We start from the raw sequence: 24,629 nt of genomic DNA, 5'->3' as shown, positions 1-24,629 counted from the left end.
AGATGGAGCTAAGAAAGGTAACTGGACTGATGCAAACAGTTGATTTGTGCATTTAGGAGTAAATGTTGCAATGATGGTTTGATAAAAGAGGCAGCAAGTTACAGAAAAGGAGAAGTCAAGACTGGAATGTATGAAAGCATTGTTACTGGAAGCAGTCAAGGCTGGAATGTATGAAAGCATTCTTACTGGAAGCAGTCAAGGCTGGAATGTATGAAAGAATTCTTACTGGCATTTGTCAAGTATGGAATGTATGAGAATTGTTACTGGAAGCAGTCAAGGCTGGAATGTATGAAAGAATTCTTACTGGAAGCAGTCAAGGCTGGAATGCATGAAAGAATTCTTACTGGAAGCAGTCAAGGCTGGAAGGTATGAAAGAATTCTTACTGGAAGCAGTCAAGGCTGGAATGTAAGAAAGAATTCTTACTGGAAGCAGCCAGGCTGGAATGTATGAAGAATTCTTACTGGAAGCAGCCAAGGCTGGAATGTATGAAAGAATTCTTACTGGAAGCAGTCAAGGCTGGAATGTATGAAAGAATTCTTACTGGAAGCAGTCAAGGCTGGAATGTATGAAAGAATTCTTACTGGAACTGTAAGGCTGGAATGTATGAAAGAATTCTTACTGGAACTGTAAGGCTGGAATGTATGAAAGAGTTGTTACTGGAACCAGTCAAGGCTGGATGTATGAGAGTTAGCACTGGAAGCTATCAAGACAAGTTTGCACATGTGACCTTTGTAAGAAAAATATTTGGTGGCTAGAGGAATCAACAAAATCAAACTACAAGACTCTTTAAGAAAAAATTACAAGATATTCACTATACCTAAAACACTTTCAAACATCGATCAATCGCAGACGTGTAATTCACTGATGTACAAAGTTCTTATTAAACATTGCCATTTAAAGTGTTCTCTAAACTACTGTACTAAGCTGTAATTACATGTCACACTGAAACACCTTTGGGCATCAGTCATGTGAACAGATATATCGTCAAAAAACAAAACAAAACACACTTAATGATATACTCTGTACTTTGTTGTTAAGATTCTCTGGCCTTTGTGGTTATAAATACAGCAGGTACATGACAAAATTAAACAGGAAAAAGAATGACGGGGCTACAAAATTGAGTATCCAGGTTGCTGGATGAAAAATCTCAGATGCAAGTGGCAGCCAAAATACCCTGAGCTACTTGCAAAGTTAAAATTTTCAGTAATATATAGTGGCTACTATGCATACAAGTCTCGTGGGGAGGGAGGGGGTTAGTGCCACCAGTACACTAGGCATTACCTAAGGCTCTTTGCAGAGTACTCCTTCAGTCCCTAGCTGCAACCCTTCATACCTTTTACTACACCTGCACTGATATTCTCTCTCTTCCAGGTTACTTTGCACCCTCTCCTAACAATTGTTTCACGGCGCAACTACAAGGTTTCCCTCCTGTTAATTTAAACCCTTCTGTTCTCAATTTTCCTTTCAGCACTTAATTACCTCAAAAGTCCCAGTGCTTGGCCTTTAGTCTAAATTTTATTTTCCATTCCTGCATACGACAACTTGTCCATAGCGCTTACTATTCGCTCTTCAGTAAAGGCATACCCACCATAGGTGTATAAATCATACAAAACCAGCCATAACATCACTGTTCCAACCTTCACACAAATGTGGAATCTTGCCCAACTGCTGCCAAAGCTTAAAAAGTGTTTCAGGAGTAATATCTTTGGTCTAGCTAGTAGTTCATAGCACAGTGGTTGACAACCACCAAATCCTCCTAATACCTAAGTAATATATATAAATATATCAACATAAAGAGGTTATCAGCGTACATACCTTTCAAATGCTTACAGTTCCACAATACTGATCCAGCATTATCTAGAATACACTACCAGTGACCCCTTGCTGATTCATATTTCTTGAGACAAACCAGCAAGGTTTCCCATCTAGATCATTACAAAAAGTAATAGTACTGTAGTATATCCTGTTCAGTACAAAATAGCAAGTTTCCATAACTACCATATCCTCATTTCAGAATTACTTATCGACCATCCTGAAGACTGAAGTTTGAAGCTTACTTATGAGAGCCACTCAAGAAAAGTGGGTGTTATCAGTTCAAAGACAGAAACAGTAATTGTAATTCCTTCTGAAGTTCTTGAAAAAGAAAACCCTCTCTTTTTGGGAATCAAAGTTACCCTACAGAAAGGCTGCAAGTGCATTTGAAGCTTCATCCATACTCCAGAATTTCTAAGATTCTTTACTTGATGAATAGTGTCAGAAATTTGACACTCAATTTTCACAACCTAAATGACAAAAGATGGCCTACTTAGAGTAGTTCCTGGTCTTAAAAGCCAAACACTACGGTAACTGATGCTATTCATCGCTAACTGTATCAAATAAAATGCTTGAAGAAACTTGGCCACTCATTAAAATTGGCAAAACCAAACTTTAAGAACTTAAACATCCTTGTAATATCTAACTACTTGACATCAAACAGCCGTGAATGAGTGTACACAGCCAGTATGCATCTAGTGTTATGTTCTTCACTGTTTGTCACAAAGTGTTTCTTTTTTGTTTACATGCAACAGCAGCTATCAGCAAACAACTACATCCAGCACCGACAATCAAACACTGAAAAATTGGCTTTTACATTTGTCAATATTTTAGCATTCTGGGAAACCTCTATTTTCCCCAATCTAGCTTGCTCTAAGTTGAAGTTAGCACCAAAATCCCCCATCTCCCATGGGGTGCCGGCATTCTACAGGTAATCATCTTTCTTTCTATGAATGCTTCAAACTTGATCACAATTTTTTTTCCCTTCTTCTTTGCATTTTAACATCACTCGTCACAATTCAACGGATAGCATGTATGAAATGAAATAAAAAGCAAAATGCTTACCAACAACCCAAATGGTTTCCACAGATACAATTAAGGAAAACTTTGGTAAGAAACTAGCAATTCTAGAACATTCAAATGAAGCTCCCAATAAGATGCAAGGTTTCTATCTTAAAATGCAGCTCCCTATCCTGACTATCCAAGGCAACTTTTTTCTTGAAGTTCACGAAGTTTGCTAGCGACTGGCTTATAAGCAGTTCAGGTTTTAAAGAAGCTTTCAAATGTTGTAGTTTCCTGGCCTTAGGGATTAAGCAGAATGTTGAATTAGAGGTTTCACCTCTCACAAGGCTGCCTGTCATCTGCATCAGGTAAAAAATAAAAACAAAAAGCAACAATATACAAAGTAACAACCTGGTAATATGATAGAACAAAATAAACATGAAAGCATACTGTATTATTAAACTCATCCATCATACTGAACTCCATTTGCAGTCCTAAATGTCTCCATGAATTAGGGCTCAATATGACTGGTTAGTTTATATAGAAATCTACAAACTTGAAATTCTCTATACTGTACTTGTTCTCTGCAAAAGAAAGTGACAATTGTTTCAAGTTTAATGCTAAGAATTTTGAGCTTGAAAAGTAAAAAAGGGGACAAAGCAATACCTCAATGCCCTGTGGGTATGGCCTCCTGGTAAGTGCCAGAGACATTGAAGTATACATACCCTAAATACTAACATTCAAGATATCCCATATCTAATAATTACGTCAAATTTCTAACATTAGATAAATTGTACTCCATAATTACCGTTCAGTTTATGAGAATCATCAGAAAAATGCATCGTTTAAAAATTCAACCCAGAAAAAGCTACCATACTAAAGTAACTAACAAATTCTTATAATCTGAGAATTATTGAATATCCACCTAAGTGGCACAAAAAATAAAAATTGATGACACTTTTTACATTTCAAGAACACAAAGCTCATTCTATTCACACATTGCCAGTCACAAAAAGCAATTCTGCAAAAGTAAAATATGAGTTGAGAGCTGTTCAAACGTACCCAGTATTAAAAATGAACAACTATAAACACAGTACAATACATTGATTCACATACATAACATCTTCAATCAACCAGTAATATACAGTATTCAAACATCATTTTAGAACAAAATATAAACAAATATTGTATAACAGAACTCAGTATAGGTCTTCATCACAATAAAAGAAGGTGATCATGAGTGCTATAGCTTAACCTGACCATCCCATGGGGACTCCAGGAAATTTTGGCATTCTTAAGAAAATACTCATGACAAAGTATTCTCCGTGGACAAGATAGGAAATAAGACTTTCACTAATGGGTCCGCTGCTTAAAACCTTACCATACATGACAACGCCAGGACCATCAGAATGGTAATTATGTTCTTCCAAGCTTTGGCAAAATAACAGAACTTTAAAATTCAACTCTGAAAAACAAACAGCAAGTAACATCATCTGAAGGTAGTAAAACGTTCAATTCGATATTAAACATTTAATAACACAAGTCAAGCCTTCTGAGGGGTGATCATTGTGCAAAATGATCAAAAACATCTGAAATTAGTGGAACACTCACTTGCAAAGCCAGTCAGAAGTGAGATGCTTATCTCATAATTTTCTTATGCTCATTCAAACCTTTTGAAACAAACCAATGTACAAACTTCAGTTACACAGTCATCACCTTAGCACATATATATAGTATCACTGTATAAATATTGCAATGCTAAAGAAAATTACTTTGCTATTGTTAAGATGGATATTTACATACATAACAGCAAACCCTTCGGTCCATTAATTCATTCTCTCTCTCTCTCTCTTTCTCGCTCTCTCTCAGCCCTGGCAAAACTGATCCCCTTCAAACCAATAAACAAGATGTTCAGAAAGACAATTAAAAAAAATACAAATACATTTCTCATACAAAAGAAAAACTTGCACATAATAAAAGTCTAACCCAATAAATTACCTTATATATATATATTTATATAGCTTATCCATAACAATATCTAAACTTCACTGCTTTGTACAAATTGATGTATATAGTAGAAAAAAAATTTACAAATCCTTCGACAGTCCATTACTTACGAGTCCCCATCAGGGCCTCGTCCATTAAATCGTCATCTATAATACAAGGAGACGGTTGAGAAGCAACTGAGTGGGGAGAAATCATGCTAAGAGGGAGGCCACAGGGGCTGGAGATTTCACGATCTTGATGGAAACCGACGGCGATTTCTCAACGTGATCCAAGGAAGCATTGTTACTTTGATCTTTACTGTCCAGAGACTTCGAGGGCGGTGGGTGCATTAGGGGCTGGCGGGCTGACATAGCTGTGCCTGGACTAGAGCTTGCTGTTGTGGAAGAGACAACCGGCGTTGTGTTAAGGTCAGCTGCGTGATCAAAAACAGAGGCGTTTGGACCACTGATGCCAGAAGTAACTGGAGGGCGAGGAGGAACCATTTCTGTTTTCCCTTTCCCTTCATCTTTGGTATCTTTGTTAGGCTTGTATTGCTGTTGCGGGTAGATATCCCTGGATCGCACCTCTCCAGAACCTGTCGAGTTAACCGTTGGCGAGATGGATGAACCTGTCCCCGTTGAGGAAAGTTTATTGATACCTAATAGTGAATTGTGAATCCCTGAGTTTCCTTTATCTGAAGAGTTTTCTAGATTCCTTCCAGGGGTCGAAGAATCGAGGAAGGAATTCAACGTAGAATCTGCTTCTGCCTTCGTTGGGCCTAACTTTTCCTTCTTTTCGCCATCCATATCAGACTGAAACACCGATTTAGCAACCTTCTCTGGATTGTCTGCATCCAGTTTTCTTTGGTTCTGGATGTGGTCCTCTTTTGACGGCTGTTTGGGAAGAGAGGATTTATTCTGCCCTAATTTTTTCATATCTAGTGAGCTGCTATTTGAAAGGTATTTTCCAGGCGATGATTCTTTGGACTTACTTCGATCCCCAGAACCAGCTCGATCTTTGTCTTTATCCTTATCCTTGATATCTCTGTCCTTGTCTTTGGCCCTTTCCCGCTGATACTGCAGAGGACTTGAATGTACCCCAGGTAAGCTCGAAGCACCAAGAGGGGAAACAGCAGTGGCAGTTACGTTTGACACTGACGAACGAGGTAATTTTGGTATCGGGGGTAAGCTGCTTAACAACGGGGTCTTTTTCGATGCTGGACCACTTGCTACTCCTGGTTTTAATCCTGATGAGGATTTTGAGATTGCTGATTTTGAGCTTGATGAGGAGGAGGATGAGGAGGAGGAAGAGGAGGAGGAGGACGATGAGGATGAAGAGGAGGAGGAGGAGGAAGATGAAGAGGATGAAGATGATGAAGATTTAGAACCATTGCCATCCTTCATTTTAGCTTTGTTGATGGTTAATTTGATGCCAACATTTGAGGTCTTGCTTGTATAGTCCGTTTTCTTGTCACCATCTTTCTTCTCTCCTGAGCCTGACTTTGATATCTCTTTTTGATCTTTATCATTCTTTTCAATAATAGTGACAGAGTCTGAACTGCCTCCCACACCAGCCCTTAATTTGTCAACAATATCAGAGAGGCTGGATCCTTTTCTATTCTTGGGAGGAGAAACTTTTGCTTTGTCCAAGGAAAACGATGGAGGTTTATCATCCAAAGAAGCAGGAGCAGTCTGGGGTTGAGCATTTGCAAGAAACGAAGTGGCTAGCGACGATGATGAAGAGGATTCGCCAGTAGAGACTTTGGTAATCGTCAGAGCATCGCTGATGCTGGCTTTAATCTTATCACTGCATGATGATGAACTCGACACTTTTGTTTTCGACCCAGAACTTGGAGAGGAACTTGATGACGACGACGAACTTGAAGTTGCTGGACGTGACGGACTTGAGCTAGAACTCCTTTCTTTATCTTTGCTTTTGGGCAGTTTTGGAGAAAGGGATGGCTTAGAAAAAGTTGGAGATGCTGACTTTAGCTGTGTCATGCTTGGCTTACCTAAACTAGTGTGTTTTGGAGACATGTTGGAATGCTTTGGGCTTCCAGTGGAAGGCTTAGGACTACTCCTTTCCTTGGGAGATGACGAGGATGACGATGACGACTGACTACTACTGCTATTACTTGGGCTATAGATGACTTTATTTGGCTTATGAGTTGGACTGACAGATACTTTATTGTGAAGTACTGACTTTGAAATGCTGGGTGAGAGGGATGATTTCTTAGATGGCGACTGATACGGAGGAGTGCTGGGTTTGACCGTGATCCCAGACAGCCCCGACTTACTACCACTTTCACTCTTAAATTTCTCTAAGGATGATATTGATGAGTGTTTTATGCTACTACTAATTATTTGTACTTTGGATGCTTTAGACGTACTGCTGGAATTGTTGCTACTCGGAGAATCTTCCCGTTTGCGCTTCTTGTCTCTCCTGTCGAGATCCTTCTTGTCGCGTCGATCCTTCTTGTCCTTGTTCTTGTCCTCAGACTTCACCACGGGAGTGACAGTGATGGAGGAAGGGATTGATATGGGAATGGGAATGATTTCTATGCCCGGCCTCTTCAGGAGAGCAGCGCTCAGGGATGACGTATGACTGCTGCTACTCCCGCCAACTTTCTTGCCGGACCCTTCCGTTTCTGTCAAGTCCAAGACAATCGGCGACTTGCGAGAATCGCTCCCGTCGATCCTCGGCTTCTTCACTTTCTTGACGGCTTCCTTGTTCTCCTTGTGAGTGTAGGAGTTGATTTTTGCATAGTTTGCGACACTGGCTGGACCGTACACCTGTTCCCTCAGCGCCGCTAGGTCACTCGTTGCAAAATCTGTAGCACCACTATCACTGGATGACCTTCGCTTACTGGTATTGATAAAATTTGGAATCTTTTCAAATTTCACATCACGTCTCTTTTCCATCATGCTGGCGACACCATCGGCTAGGAACGCATCCGAGCTTCCGTCGTCGATGTCAATGACATCGTCCCCAAACTTTGGACTTTTCTTATCGATATCCACACTCTGTTTTTTCTTTCTAACTTTTGCAGTTTTACCATCACCTAAAAAAGACTGGTTAAGTCCAGACTTGTGATTTACTGCACCCAGCAGCGCTCCGTATCCAAGGGGCGTGCCTGCCTCTTGCACTGCATTCCCAAGGGCCGCCAAGGGATTAGTGTTGGTCTCCGCACTGCCAGTGTTGTGGTTACTGCTCGAGTATGGCCCATTGTAATAGTTCTGGCCACCCGAGGCTGTATTAGCGACCACGTTATTCAGGTTCGTCATGTGGGGAGCCATCAGCTGATCCCGCCTGGACACTGATCTTGTCGTAATCGTTCAGCATAAATTTTGTGTTCTGGTTCAGGTCAGAGTTCAGCTTGCTACCCCCCATCATGACAGCCGAGTCTCCGCTCGCGATGGTATCTCTCCTCTCTTCTTTGGCCACCTTCCGCATCACCGCGCGCATCGTGACGGGTATGGACATGCACCTGAAAATAAAGTTGTAGTGTCAATTTAGAATCGAATACAGTACAGGTACTTTAAAAAAATTTCCTTTAGCCCAGCAATTGACATTAAAACTTGTATTTTGTCTCCTGGTGATGATGATAATCTTATTCTGTGTCTGTAGAATTGTGCCACACGACTGTGTAGCACGAGAAAACTCAGTTGAGTTAACCGAGTTAATTCTAGACAAAGGAAGATACTGTAAGTACATAATAAGCAAAGCCAATTACTGAACTCTGCCATTTGAATTCTAAACACATGAAGAACTATCTTGATACATAACCCCACAAAAATGGTACAGATCTGATAATTACACGCTGATGACTGAGACATGAGAATTAAACTGGAACAAAAGTGAACGGAAAATTTACGGTACCTTGTTGGACACTCCTTTCTTTAGATTTCTTAATCACTGAGCAATTCAGTCTCTCCAGCTAAAGTCCTCCCTATCTTTGGAGTCATTATATACACTGAAGAAACACACACTACATACTCTCTGAGTCAGTAGAACTGTCTTAACACTGGGCTTATTTTAGTTGCCTTGTTATCTTCCCATTAGGTAAACAGCTTTTTAAAGGGTTAATAAAGAAGATATTAACTACCTACAACTTCTGTTAATCAAGATGAACACAAAAACCTGAAACTAAAACCAGAAGTCGCTGGAGACGTTTGACGACGTTAGCTAGAATTTTCAACTCCAAAACAAGCTATGAAATACTTTCTGTATACTTCATGCATGGCATGTTTATTTAGTGATACATCAGATACTCCACAAATACTATACATGTCAAGTATGCAAACAATAAGCACTCTATGTAAATACTACACTGTCTGTACTATCAATATACACATATGTACAGGACCAGTATACTACTGTCTTCCTATGAGTTTCTGGTATCAAGCAAAGATACCTGCTGAATTCATTGATCTTACAAGTGATGTTGGTTTAACAGCTTATTATCATGTTTAGGTTTTAGCAATGAAAGTATGATCGAGCAAATATTGTTGAAATAACATATGTTTTAATAGATATTTGGGCTAATTATTATTGTGGTAGTATCTGAGAGTCCTGAGCCCAACAATTCAAAATTCTCGAGGGCTTAATTTACTCCAAAGAACCAAACCATTCATCATATTACTAAGGCAAACTGACAAACCTCTGCAAAACTTTTGTAACATATTCTTCTGAGCAGAAGCCAAGATCTGGAGTCAGCGTGTGCAAGCGACAGCGAGCGTTGCTGATGTCGGTCAAATCAATTTCCGCGGTAGCAGTGCTCTCTTCTTGGGGATGTTCAAAAGTTACAGAGATGTATTCGTGACTGGCTGCCGTAACTTCAAACATATAAGCAGAGTCCAGATCTGTTCAATATGAAATAAAACCCAGTTTATAAACATACAAACCATAGAGAGACAGATGGCATTTACAAGTCAACAGCAAGAAACATTAGGTCAATTTGTATATTACAGGAAACCCCAGTATTCGCGGTCTCATGATTCGCAAATTTCTCTGTGGAACGCAGATGCACATTATTCGCAGAAAATTCACCCATTCACGGTATTTTTCACTGCGAATTATTCACTAATTACTGTATTTTCATATCATTTTCATGATATGAAAATGATAAAAGTATTAAAATACTCAGGTATATGCATTTTTAGACGGTTTTTTTGTGCCTGAACTATCAAAATAGGCAGTTATAAATGTTTTTGAGGGTTTTAAGTACAGTGTTTGCGGATTTTAACTATTCGTGGGGGGGGGGTTACCCATTCCCCGCGAATAAGGAGGCTTACTGTATTCATTGTTTCACTCTATAAGGATAAGAGTATGGTTAACCAAAAAATTTCACCTAGTGCATAAAACCGCAGCAATATAACTGACAGCACGAAAAGCATTTTTTCAAATATAACACATTCACACATACTGGACCACATTCAGTCTTACCTTGCTTACTGGCAGGTCTAACGCAAGAAGCAATAAGAGTATTAAAGGCTGTCTGGGCTCGAAGACACATCAGGATACTGGTTATGTGTGTTGGGTGAGTAAACGGAACAGAACTAACCATGACGCCCGGAAGTTCACCAGCGCTGGTCATGAAATAGCAGTGTTGCTGATCTGGCAAAGTCTGAAAGTACAATACAATTAGCAGGCTTCTGTCATATAAAATTTAATGCTACTGTATATTGGCCTGTATTAACACACAGTAATACTAATCAAATATCTAATATTTAAAAATATTCAGTTCACTGAAATTCATAAATGTTTCCTCAGCAATAATAAACAAATTTATCTTTCCAAAATAGCCACAAGTCAACAGGTTAACCATTTCCCGAGCATATGACCAGATGAAACAGTAATTTTAATTCTATTTCCAATTGTCATAAGCACATAAAACACTTCCATCTCTCTCTCTCTCTCTCTCTCTCTCTTTCAACATATAGGATAACCTCACCACAAAGAGTCCCCGGTTACTATTGCATTCAGACCGGCCATCGGACGCTTGCTCCACAATGAGGGAAATCAGCGACTGCTGATTGGAAAGGTCAGCACATTCGAGGCCGGTGACTTCTGTAATGCGCTTGATCAAAGGTAGAGAGAGAGGCAAAGGACTCCTCAACTTCAAGGAGAAACATCCAGGTAATGTCATGCTGTTGTCAGCTGTGAGCCCAGAAAACGAAGGCAACCTGCAAGACGTTAGTGAATGAATTTGTGGGAAATCTGGAAATCTTTTTATATTGGAGTCAAATTTACAATTATTAAAAAAAAAAAGCAAACTTTTAAGATCTATGGTAACTATTTCCTTTGATAAAAGGATTCTGATTTTGACATAAGATAAAACAATTCTGATTTCAACAAAAATATTGGAAAACTACAACTTCACTGACATACATTTTAAAATGCTGGACAAATATCCAATTTTTTTCACTAAAAACTGACCACAACTTCATGAACTTATTCAAGATTACTTTGTACATCTTACTAAAATCGACAGCAATGCCATTCACAAGCACAATAAAGACTTTATAGAGAATCTGCAAAACTTCAGAGGTTTAATATAACATCTTTATTGTATGTATGAATAATCTGAATATTTCCCTCTTAAAAACCTTACCTTTGCCCATTAGCCTGCTGTATGTTCATTAACGTTGTCGTCTGCAGCTTGTGAGACGTCGAGGCATCAATATTCACTGTCACATAATGAGACAAGTTACAGGAAGACAGGGTGTCTGTCGTCAGAGTCACTGAGCGGCCAGCAGCTACGTCCAGAAGTTCGTACGGGGACACGAAATAAACTAAACGCATGGCGTGACCTAATAAGATGGAAAATACAATTATGCACGATCATAAATTAACAATACTGGTAAGCTAACACAGTAACTACAAACAATGTTACTATGCATTAAAGAGAGATCGTACAGAATGGAATTGCAAAGATAAGCATATCACCTTAATAACAGCTAATAATCCTTACAACCCTACTATGCTATTACACAATGTATGTAGTTTGACTCTCACTTTTGGGTCTATGCAATTTTCTTTTCTGTTCTACTAATGATTCTACACGAAGTTTTGTAAACCCAATTTCCACTGGTTTTGGAGAACACTGAATGTGCAAGTCCAAAACAGTAGCACCTAAACTTAACAGATGCTTCTGGGGGTCTAGCCTTGAAGATAAGTAACAAAGTCTCTGAGTTAATTTACAGCCTGTTTGATTAACACAGGCAAACAACAAACAATCCCACACAGTTCCTGGCCTAAACTAACTTGTACTTCACACTAAACATTTAAGAGAGATATCTACAAATGTATCATATGTGAAATGACAGCACAGGAGAAAATAAACCATAATAAGGTATAGCTGATACATACATAAGTCTGCTAAGATGAGGTCCATTAACCTGAGGTGTTCCCACTCCAATGGCTGCTACATTATCTAACATATATACAGCATCCTACAACTTATAATGAAGAAAGTTCATGAACCTTAGTTTCTTTACCCTCCCTATACAAGCAACAGAACAGAACAGAACTGAGAATTTAGGCCAAAGGCCAAGCGCTGGGACCTACAAAGTCATTCAGCGCTGAAATGGAAATTGAGAGTAAAAAGGATTGAAATGTGTAACAGGAGGAAAACCTCGCAGTTGCGCTATGAATCAACTACTAGGAGAGGATGAAAAGCAAGATAGAAAAAGGAATTTGAACAGACATACAGTAAAAGGAATGATAGGGGTTGCCGAAGGACGCTGCAAAGAACCTTAAGTAATGCCTACAGTGCACCACATGAAATGCACTGATGGTACTAAAGGTATCTCCCTATGGGGAACACTCACCGCCTCGCCGACACTGCAGAAGCCCCACTGGAGACTTGAGGACAAGATTATATGGGTCTGTGAGGGTTTCTTGCGCCAATTCAAATAGTTTGGTGAGGTCAGTTTCAAGGGCCTGAGGAAAATCAATGCAAAACATTAAAGGCTTAATTACACCTTCAGATAGGCATCTCTTCATCTTTCTAAATTCATTACCCATGTGTTAAAACATATAAAAACGGCGAGTCCTTCGTTTACCACTTTAACTTCACACCTATATATAAGTTCTTTAGCATCTTGAAGCTCTGATATACTAAAAATAATGGATAATGAAAAGCCCAAACTACATGACTCAATTTTATGACCAGTGCATAAAGGATACTCACCTGAAGAGCCTGAAACGCTTTACTTTTGCTCTTCTTGTCTGCATTCAGTTGATAAATGGAAGAAAATCCTTCCAGATGAGCTGTGAAGTCAGCAAAGTCCCCTCGACTCAAACAATCAACTAGCTCTGGAGACGACTGTAAAATAAATCCAAAGATATTGGTTACATAAACATGTGAAGGAATATTGTTTATGAAATTATTGCTGCTTTAAGAATCAGTTAATTTCCCACCCCCCCCCCAAAACAGAGTTTATTTAGGAAGCAACTCAATTTAATGATGGATGAAAGTGTTATCTAAACTGCAGATATTTCCATCCGTACAGTATTGCAGGATTTTGAAATATTAAAAACAGTGATGTTTCAACCATTCCTTATCTTAGTAAACTTGAATGTTCAACGTGATAGAAACTGGAAGTTCAATTAGTTACTCATAAGCATAAAATCTGAAATACACCTAAGTTGCAAAAGAATTTGCTATGTGCCTCTCCACACTGATGGATGCTAGATGCCTTTGACCCACACATTTCTATTATCACCTGTGGGGACTTGGCTTTCCTCTCAACTACTGCTAACAGCCAGTTATTTCACTAGTTACGTAAGTACTGTCGCCACCTATTTTCCAGCGACACATAAAAAAAGTTGGAATCTTCTACCAATTAGTATATGTAATGGGCAGCAGTAGAACAGTTTCAATTTATGTATCCAAAACACACCAAATGACCATAATAAGGAAAGTATACCTATGGGACTTCCTATTCAAGGTCCCTAGCTTGCTACTCAAAATCAATCCTTACAATGGAAAAATAGCACCTAAGATCTCTTCTTTTTTTATGCTCAATTATGGAAAGCTGAGCATGGAAAAATTATAAACATTTAAAAATACAGAAACTTGCAAAATACCTTAATGATCTACAGCAATTACTAATAGGTCACTATGAGGACCTACGGAAAGTATAAAGCATCACCCACTAAGAAGGAAAAGCCATGGTGGAAAGAAAGCAATAATGTATAGAGCATCAACTACTTCACTGCTAGAAATAAACAACAACGTATTTCCTACCTGTCCTTCCCGTGCATTTTGGTCCCCAGCAAGCTCTACTTTGACATCACGCACTCTGCCATCAGGGTCCAGCAACACCTCTACGTAGAACATGTCACACGACACAAACACCTCAGACCCCGTGGTCGCAGCTGTAAACTTCAACCTGGTGATGAAATACACAGTCAAATACACCAATGAACACAATTAAAATATTTGCTTGTATCTCAACAAAACACACAGTAGAATAGCATACAGAATTTAGGTCAAAGGCCAAGCACTGGGACCTATAAGGTCATTCAGCACTGAAATGGAAATTGACAGTAAAGAGGTTTGAAAGGTATAAAAGAAGGAAAACATCGCAGTTGCATTATGAATTAATTGTTATGAAAGGGTGGAAAGTAAAATGGAAGAAAGAGAATATGAAGGAGCTACAGTAAAAGGAATGAAAAGAGTTGCAGCTGGGAGTCGAAGGGATGCTGCAAAGAACCTCAATTAAGCACTAACCCTCTTACAGGAAACAACATAAAGAGTAAAACCCCAGAATGTTGTGTAAAGTTTTGAAAGATATCTATTCTATTTCCATGGAAACCAACACAACTCTATTACAAATAAGAAAAAGCAAAGGTTTTTTGCATCAGTAATGGACATTACAACTGACAATTCAAATATGTAAAGCTGTATTAACTACTAACATCCAACCTCACGCGAAACAAAGGAGACCTCTTACCCAAGCTGCCTTGCAGTAGCCTCCAGTCTCTCAACCATGGCTGACAGAGACGTAACTTTAATATTATTCTGGAGTGAGTCAAGGCACAATCCTAAAGCTGCACGCTCACCGGGATCAAGAATGTGATGTTTGTTCTGTTTAAATTTAAAACACATGATGTACATTAGTGGAACAATACAGTTCATCTAACTGATATAACATATAACGCAGTAATGTTTCTTCAACACTGTAATGGTAAACTAAACAAAAGCCACCCTTTATACCATTAAAATAAAAAATCAAGCTGCTTTAATATGAATTTGCCTGCCTGGTTTAAATAGAATATACACTTTAGGCCAAAAGCTAACTGGGACCTATGAGGTCATTCAGAGCTGAAATGAAAATTGAGAGTAAAAGGTCAAAGAGGTAGAAATATTTGAAAGGTGTAATAGGAGGAAAACCTCGCAGTTGCACTATGAAACAATTGTTAGGAGAGGGTGGAAAGTAAGATGGAATAGAGAGAATATGAACAGAAAAAGGAATAATAGGGATTGCAGCTACAGGCTAAGAGACACTGCAAAGAACCTTAAGTACTGCCTACAGTGCGCTGCGTAAGAACTGACGGAACTACCCCCTATGGGGGCAGGATTTCTAGAGTGCATTTTGGAGCTTAAAACACTCCTCAGACAAACTTGCATTACCATAATGGCCTGCTTGATCCCCTTCGCTGATTCCACGAGGGTCTGAAAGCCTCCTGCTTTGCTTCGCAGACGTTCCATGAGAACCTCCATCTGCCATGCTGTGCTTGTCGTTGTAGTGGTTATGGTGGTTGTAGTGGCTGTTGATGGAGTGGCACCAGTGCACCTCCCTGCGACTGCATCCTCACCAGCTGACGAAAAAGAGGGAGAATTATTTTGGCATAAAAAGGGATGAGAGTTTACCAAGGAACTGATACAATAAAAAAAATCCATGTACAAAACAAAGAAGGCACAAATTAACATGACTTGTGGAGAAAATGAGTGATTTTTAACAATACCCTTGAATGATGGCATTCTTTCTGTTTTAGATGTGAAAAAACATAAACCTACAGTAAGAAAATAAATGAAACAGAAGACTGAACCCAGTGGCTATTTCTAAAAATCAAGATTTCAATACGAGATATTTATAAGCTACTTGATATGATGTAGTGTGAAATGTTAATGGACAAGTGGACTAAGGAGGTTAAGTTGGCTGAAAATGGTCTTATCAGGACTAAAAGCACCTGTTACAGACTTTACTTCTTTGCTATGAACTGCATTTCCTAAGAACTAACCATGTTAATGTTTAACAAAAGCCTGCTTGGCATCTGGAAGCTGCTATTTTATTCTGCTTCCCTTCTATGACAAATTAAATAAAGAAAAGGCAGATGCCACCTCACATGGGTCCAAGACCAACGCAAAATTCATTTCAGCCACAAAATACTCTACCCATAAGACAATGACAAAATGAATTGTCTAAATGCTTTTGTTTAACACAAACAAAATTTCCTAATTATTAAAATATGGGGCTATAAAAGCTATTCACACCTGGTTTTACACAGTCTTCTATTACATTACAATATCAATCACAGCTAAGTCTGACCTAAGCTACAATTTTATTTCTCAAATTACGAAATTTTGTACCCCACTCCTAGAGATGAATGAGCTAAAATGAAAACTTTCTTGTACACAGAACCAACTGTTAATATTTGACAAAATTTACTGCCTGATAAATACTGTATTACTGTAATATTTTTTCATGAGAAAAGCATTGCCAACAGCTTGGTCAGGCCATCCAGTTTTCAGTTTCTGTTGCTTAAATAAAATGCACAGCCTTCTACCAAAGTATACTACAACAGAACTTGAAATCATCCTAAATATTTCCCTGACTGTACGCCTACACTTAAGCAACTATACAATCGTAACTAGGACTTTAGTTTCCGCCTCATATACAACCTCCCAGCTAAAACCATGGGCTACAATGCCAAACTAAGTGGCCTAACTTCAATACACATAATATATTTAACTCCAGCATTAAAAACCTCTTAAGGTAACAGTTTTGAAAGCGAATGATCCCAAAGTTATTAAAGTGGCTCTCTTCTCAGAACCCTACAATAACTGCTAATCGCTTTTCATACAAACAGGCTTGCTGTGGCCCCTCGTGCTTACACCCTTAAATGACGTTACGTAGGTCTGGGGGTCCAGTGGAAGGGAGGCTCACACTTGGGTATATGACATTCCATCCTAGGTGAGATGGGGTTAGTTACATCAGGATGCATTCCTTTTCTATAATCATTGGTGTTACTGATCATTGCTGCTGCATGCATCAATATAAGTAATTATCATGTGATTCTCCACAGGTAACAATAGCATAGATTATTTTTCTTAGGCCTACCACCTACAAGAGACTAGGCAACGTCAACTCTTAAGTACACACAAGAACTAGTGCTTTTGCCAGAGATATTTTATTTTTCCATATGTTTTGAATGAATATTGTCATCATTTCCTTCACATACCACTTGTTTCTGTTTTACTAATATCCCACCCTACCCATCCAAAATTCAGCAAACCAGGACCCCTGGCTATGGATTTCAAAGAGGTTAAAAAAACAATGAGAAAACTGGCATACATCAGAAAAACATTATTTCAACAGGGGTACAACATAAACTAGCCTACAGGGGCCAGCCCTAGGAGAGCTGTTAATCAGCTCAGTGGTCTAGTAAAACTAAGCTATATTTAACCAGACCCTCACCTACCTGAGGGGACGTTGCCTAAACCAACATTGGGTGTCATAACCTCATAGCTATGCTAGAATGCATCCTAGAGATTTTAAAGCATAAATTCACACACATCTCCCTTTGTTATGGAAATCTAAGGAAGACCTCTATATGGAGATGTTTATTAATGAAATTTTTTGAACGAACAAAGCAGAAAATGTTGTATATGATGCAGTACACGTGAGATGACTTGAAATAATCACCAAATTAATGTGAGAAATTTGCCATCTCATTTGTTTTTATGCAGAGAAGCTCCACAGGGCTCCATGTTTAGTACCCGAACCTGAGAGGATTAATATAAAAGCCTAAACATAAGACAATAAATTCCTCGCATTATTTCAGTATATTTCTCAAGTTACCTCACCTGTACTGCATCACATATTACATCCTTTTCTAAATTGTTCAGTCAAACAATGTCACGATAAAACACTATCTTCGTACAGATGTCTACCTTAGAATTGCCCTTAGTTATGTTATAAGAAGAAAATGACATTCAAAACCTTCCACAAGATATTCTTAAATACAAATACATTACATTTCCATACTCACAACCTAACGAATTCACACTGTGTGGAGAAGAAATATAATCATTTTGATAAAAGGTTTATATAGGGTTAGACTAGAATCTAAAATACTGTACATTCACCTTATTAAGCCTGGCCTAGGCTATACCTTGCCCCTACAGTAAAATTAAAGACTACTACCAATGGCCGGTTCCTGCAGTCGCCAATCAGAATATTTACCATTTTTTATTTATGCTTCTAATTATGTTCATGTCTTTTGTTTATGTTTATAATGTTTCCCATCATTATTTTGTGTTTTTACGCTCATCTCTGAGGGACTGGTAATAAAAACAGAGCAGTGAAACTGAAGACTACTATCGTGGCCTGGTTTTCCCATCAGTCGCCAATCGGAATATTTAGCCTACCACCTTTATTTTATGTTATTGATTGTTTATGTCCTTTATGTTAACAACATTTACCATATTTTTTGTTTGTGTTTTTAGTCTACACTCATCCCCGGGGGACTCTTACTAAACATGGAGTAGAAAAACTGAAGACTACTACCACGGCCTGGTTCCCACCAGTCGCTGACCAAAATATTTACCACCGTTTACTGTGCTTTTGATTACGTTTATGTCTTTTGCTTATGCTTATGATATTTACCGTCTTTTGTCTGTATTTTTACACTCATACCACAGCTGATTCCAGCCAGTCACCAATGGGAAAATTTACCGGTACCATCTTTCATTTCTTCGGAGTGCATTAATATTTTTTGTTTGTGTTTTTACTGTCATCACCAGGGGACTGGTACTAAACACGGCAGCCATTTTGCATGAAATCTGGGAGTTACAGAACCAGATGGCACGGTAGTAAGTCTTCATTTTTACCTGAACTACTATAGGTAGCCTAGGCTACAGGCTTAAATACAGGTCTACAGGATACGACACCTGCATTTGGACGGCCTAAGCAAGAAAAATATGACTAGCGAGTTATTTTATATTCATGCTAAGAATATCGACTTATTTTTCGTTTATATTAATTGAAATTAATAAAAATATAAACGATTTTCCCGACACACGAAGTCTGGCATTCCTAGGAAGGTAGATGACCACGAAACCATAAAATAACCAACAACAGATTTTATCCCTGCACTTATAAGCGAATTCCTCACAAATACGGACAGGATACTTTAATCCTGCGGGTATATATCCAACACACGAATAATTCCGGGCCATAGAAATACCCAAAAAACGTCAAAATACCCTTCCTTCCCCCTTCCCATACTGATCGCAGTTCGCTAACGTTCGCCATGGCTACATTTGGAGGCGTCGTTTTAATATTTCTTCGACATTAATACTTCCCCAAATTCGTCTGGTGACTTATAAATACTTTATAAGCAATCCGACACGACGTGAGAGCAAAATGGGACGTAATAACAACATACTTTGTACTTTGGAATTTGTCTCCAGCAAAGGCCTTTCGGTGGTAGCCATTTTCAGATGTTTACTAAATTCGTCCGAATGCTTTGACGGCGTGGAGATTTTCGGAATTTAAGAGGTTATCTGCTATATTTTCAGCTCTAAATTGGTATATAAGATCCATTTATATAAAATACTTATTTTAGTTGTCAAAAACAGCGTTGTGGTATAACATTCTCAGTAAATTCTCTATCGAAGCCATTTTCACAGTTCCGGACGTCCTGCGAATCAAATTGCGTTTAGAAAATACACAAAGATTTTTATTGGTCCAAATAATAGGTCAAGCAATAAACATCAAATTTCTAAGCGAATTATCTTTCAAATGTTTCCGACTGATAACATATGTCATCAATACGTGGCTCCTCGTTCGGAAAAATGGATATTGTCTCTCAGTCGAGCTGTTTTCGGGGTTTCGAACGCGGTAAAAATACCTTTCCCCGTCTCCTCCAAATTCCTTACAGTTAGGAATTTGGAAAGGGGTGTCTCTCGAAACATCAAGAGCCCGTGCTGGCATAAGACCATCTCGCGGATTAATGATAACATTTTCCTTGGATATTATGAATATTACAACTATTTCTTCTAGGTTAAGCCTTATATATCATGTAGAATCATCAGCTTGGCACACGCTTGATACTGGCTACGTAAAGTGCCTGGTGTGTTAAATTACACGGCACAAGTGGTAATACATATGCCATTTTTACATAGGAATGTGGCTATGCAAATACTGATTTTTTATATATGTGAAATAGCTTGGGTACACGCATGCACACACATGCACGTATATATATAGTATACACACACACACACACACACACACACACACACACACATATATATATATATATATATATATATATATATATATATATATATATATATATATATATATATATATATAATCATGAACGGAATATGACAAGTCATAATGTAATTGCTAGATTAAGTTGGCCTCATACCAGAACGAATTTTAGCTCAGTGTAACCTAAAAAGAAACTGCATCTTACATTTAAAAAGAGGATCTTCTGTATATTTGTACCGCTAACTTGATGATTATTAATATCATTTCTAAGGAAAATTTTATGTGCAAAACAAAAACATATGTTAAAACAAAGAAAACTAATAAATCTTACTATATAAGTGAAATGTTTAATACAGGCAGTCTACAAGCAATGTGAATTCCAAGTTCACTATAAAAATCGGTTGGTTGGTTGGCCTTATGTCAACATAAGGGGGATGGTGAAGTGTTGAAGTGACCTAGAGACCTGGTGTGGACCCCTGGATGTGATGCAACCAACCGAATTCTGTCCATTTCATGAGCACATATCAGTTATAATTTCCCCTGGGTTGATGTTGGTTATTCCCAAGGTATACATAATGTTATATTCGTGATATATATATATATATATATATATATATATATATATATATATATATATATATATATATATGTATATTTATATATATATATATAATGTTTATATACCATATTGGTGTGTATATATATATATATATGTATATATATACGTATACATAAGTGTGTGTGTATGTTTTACTCTAACTAAAACTGAATAGATTCTTCAGAACTACCAGTGCATTGAACGCTGCAGTATCTGTCATTGCGGTATGTACTAAATCATTTACTGTACCTTAGCAGAGTTCAACAACCTTCTACTAGTACTTGCTCTAAGCTGAAAGTAGCCTTCCCGAGATATATATATATATATATATATATATATAATATACATTCATATAAAATATAAATGCAAAAATGTATAATATATATATACACACACATATGCATATGTATGTATATATGCAAGCACATTTGCAATGGACTGTGCCTGCGTGTGCAACTGGTCTCAATCAATAATTGTGTCTAGCTTGCAAGACAGAACGACCTTCCCCCCTGAACTCCTCGTCGTCTGGACACAGACACACTCACACACAGACACACTCACACACAAAATAATAATAATAATAATAATAATAATAATAATAATAATAATAATAATAATAATAATAATAATAATAATAATTAGTGACTTTTCTGACTGGAAGTATACTTTGTGAATTCATTCCTTTCTTTGCTGTTTAATTGTCTTGCGTTTATTGTCTTTCATTAAAACAGTCTTCTTGTTCTGTGTCACTGACTTTCGTCAAATGAAAGACATGCGAAAGATTTTATATATATATATATATATATATATATATATATATATATATATATATATATATACATATATTATATTTTATATAACAATAACTTCTCGCTGCTGGGAAGAAAGGGCGTTGGGTCGGGTATGATACATGAAACATACGTACCGGGGTCTAAGCGATGTCAGGCAGGGCAGCCGATCGAGACCACAGGTCTACCCCAAAGCCAAATCAAAAAGTCCTTCAAAAGAAGGCATCATGCTTACCCCATACAAAAATGGGAATAAAAGCACGTTAAAGAAGAAGAAGAAGAAGAAGATTATACATCATATATATATATATATATATATATATATATATATATATATATATATATATATATATTTCCAGGAACATGAATCATTTATTTGTGACGTTTTTATTTGTTTTTATTTGTTTTATCTTTTTTTTCTCGTTTAATTTAGAATTTATTGTGCATGCTTCATGCTTCCATAAGGAGAGAGAGAGAGAGAGAGAGAGAGAGAGAGAGAGAGAGAGAGAGAGAGAGAGAGAGGTGACTTTGTAATTTTTTTGTTTTATATTTTTTTGTTTTATTTAGAATTTATTGTGCATGCTTCATCATGTTTCCTAGAGAGAGAGAGAGAGAGAGAGAGAGAGAGAGAGAGAGAGAGAGAGAGAGAGAGAGAGAGAGGTGACTTTTCATTAGTGTTTTTCTTATTTTTCCTTTTTTGTTTTGTTGAGAATTTATCGTACATGCTTCGTGCTTCCACAAAGTATGAGAGAGAGAGAGAGAGAGAGAGAGAGAGAGAGAGAGAGAGAGAGAGAGAGAGAGAGAGAGTAATAGAGCAATCGTCATGCTATTGAACGCACCTGCAGTCAATTGCACGTGCATGTGTACGTATGCACGTGTGTGTGTGTTAGAGAGAGAGAGAGAGAGAGAGAGAGAGAGAGAGAGAGAGAAAGAGAGAGAGAGAGGCAAACAGACAGACTGTAATTAACCGTCGTGATGAGAGGTATAAAAAAGAGAATAAAAGGTCTTGTTAAAGTGAGGATTACCTCGTCGAGGTCTGTTAGAGTGAGGGTTACCTCGTCAAGGTCTTGTTAAAAGGGTAAATTACCCGGTCGAGGTCTCATTAGTGTGAGGATTACCTCGTCGAGGTCATGTTTAGAGCGAGATTTACCTCGTAGAGGTATTGTTAGATTGGGGATTACCTCGTTGAGTTATTGTTGGGCGTGTTAGGTTTGCCTCGTTAAGTGCCTGTTAAATTAACAATTACCTCATTGAGGTATTGTTGAGAGTGAGGATTACCTCGTCGAGGTATTGTTGGGCATGTGAGGTTTGCCGCATTGAATGCCTGTTAAATTAACAATTACCTCGTCTAGGTATTGGTGTGTGTGTGTGAGAGAGAGAGAGAGAGAGAGAGAGAGAGAGAGAGAGAGAGAGAGAGAGAGTTGAGTGCCGGGTAAATCAATAATTACCTCGTCGAGGTATTGTTGGAGTGTAAGGATTGCCTCGTCGAGGTTTCTTCAAGTAAAGACGGCTTAAAGGTTGCCTCCCCAGAATCAAGTTCCTGTCGCTTAAGCTTTGAAACTTTGATAGTTTTATCGATACCTTATTGATTGGGACTGCTTGATGTTCCTTGACTTATTGATTGATAGGTTTCTGTTAATCTGGCGTCGTCGTTTTCCTCCAGAAACCCGCTCATTCACTTCTAAATACCTCTCTCTCTCTCTCTCTCTCTCTCTCTCTCTCTCTCTCTCTCTTCTTCTTCTTCTTTTTCTTCCTTCCATCCTCTCTGCATAACTAAACCCCAGAAAACCTGTCACATCTGAATTCTGGATGAAGAAGAATAGGTTTCAGTGTGATAAATAATTGATTGACCGAGAGAGAAAGAGAGAGAGAGAGAGAGAGAGAGAGAGAGAGAGCCACTCTAGTAATAGGTTTATATGTGCATATTTTTTTTTTATCGATTTACAGCTGATGAGATAGTCAAATACCCTTAATCTAAAACTTACCAGTTGTTTATTACCTGATAATTCATGATTCTCCTTTCGTTACTGAGTACTTATGACGTAATCACGGTAAAAATAAAAAAAATCACAAAATTAAATAAATTGAAGGATTTGTGTGAAAATCTTGGGAAAATTATTACACATTTATTAAAAATCTTTGAGTTTAAATTACAAGTCTTTTTTCAATATGGCGGACGAGCCGCGGTCAACGGTCAAGGTGCATTTCTTGAAATGTCTCACTAAAGACAATATCAAAACATTAATAAACTAAAGTATATGTATGAGTGTATTAAAGTAGATTTATGAAAATATTAGGAAAATTATTATGCATTTAAGATCTTTTATGGGTATAAAAGTCTTTTTTCAATATGGTGGAAGAGCCGCGGTCATTGGTCAAGGTGCATTTCTTGAAATGTCTCAAGCGTTGCCTGATGAGTCGGACTCTAGTTTATCCGCATAACTGGAAACCTCCTTGGGCGGAGAGTTGAGGCGTGTCCGAATATCACTTAACATACTTTCTCGAGACACCCTTTTATGCATCTTATCGTTCGGAATTCTTTTTACACATGAATTAAATATATATTTATGAGTCGTAATTTTCGGCAATGTCATTTTTTTATGGTGAGTAGTTCTTAAATAGTCCTCGTCAGACGTGTAATTACGAACGTCATTCTCGGAAGCGACTCTTTCGGACACGCCTTCTGGAGACGATGTTGCCGAAGGACTACCAGTCTTGTTTATGTTGCTGTTGAGTCGTGTTGTGGTGGATATAACGCCCCTGGAATTATTCGAAGTTCGACACATTCGACGAAGCCCTCCCCACCCAAAGGTAATTGAGTATATTACTGAGATTTTTTGTCGACTTGGGGATTGTATTCTGGTAAATAAGGTCGATTATTGGCCCAGATATGAGAGTATTCGAGGGGTCCCGGTATGGGGGAGTGT

General features: G+C 38.0%; 1 protein-coding gene across 1 annotated transcript; it reads right to left on the bottom strand.

The window, feature by feature from the left end:
• Nucleotides 1-4,330: 4,330 nt before the first annotated feature.
• On the bottom strand, nucleotides 4,331-19,541 carry LOC136849902 (mediator of RNA polymerase II transcription subunit 1-like). Its single transcript, XM_067123413.1, is given in 12 exon segments — nucleotides 4,331-8,112; nucleotides 8,114-8,288; nucleotides 9,462-9,663; nucleotides 10,247-10,427; nucleotides 10,755-10,986; nucleotides 11,415-11,613; nucleotides 12,634-12,745; nucleotides 12,996-13,130; nucleotides 14,055-14,199; nucleotides 14,764-14,897; nucleotides 15,444-15,631; nucleotides 19,484-19,541. Coding segments are annotated over 12 exon segments (4,851 nt in total). The 5' UTR covers nucleotides 19,533-19,541; the 3' UTR covers nucleotides 4,331-5,013.
• Nucleotides 19,542-24,629: the final 5,088 nt, after the last annotated feature.

Source organism: Macrobrachium rosenbergii, chromosome 21 (assembly GCF_040412425.1).
Source record: "Macrobrachium rosenbergii isolate ZJJX-2024 chromosome 21, ASM4041242v1, whole genome shotgun sequence".
In the NCBI taxonomy this organism is placed as follows: Eukaryota; Metazoa; Arthropoda; class Malacostraca; order Decapoda; family Palaemonidae; genus Macrobrachium; species Macrobrachium rosenbergii.
Note: the sequence above shows the minus strand (reverse complement) of the source record. Positions and strands in the feature narration are given on the sequence as shown.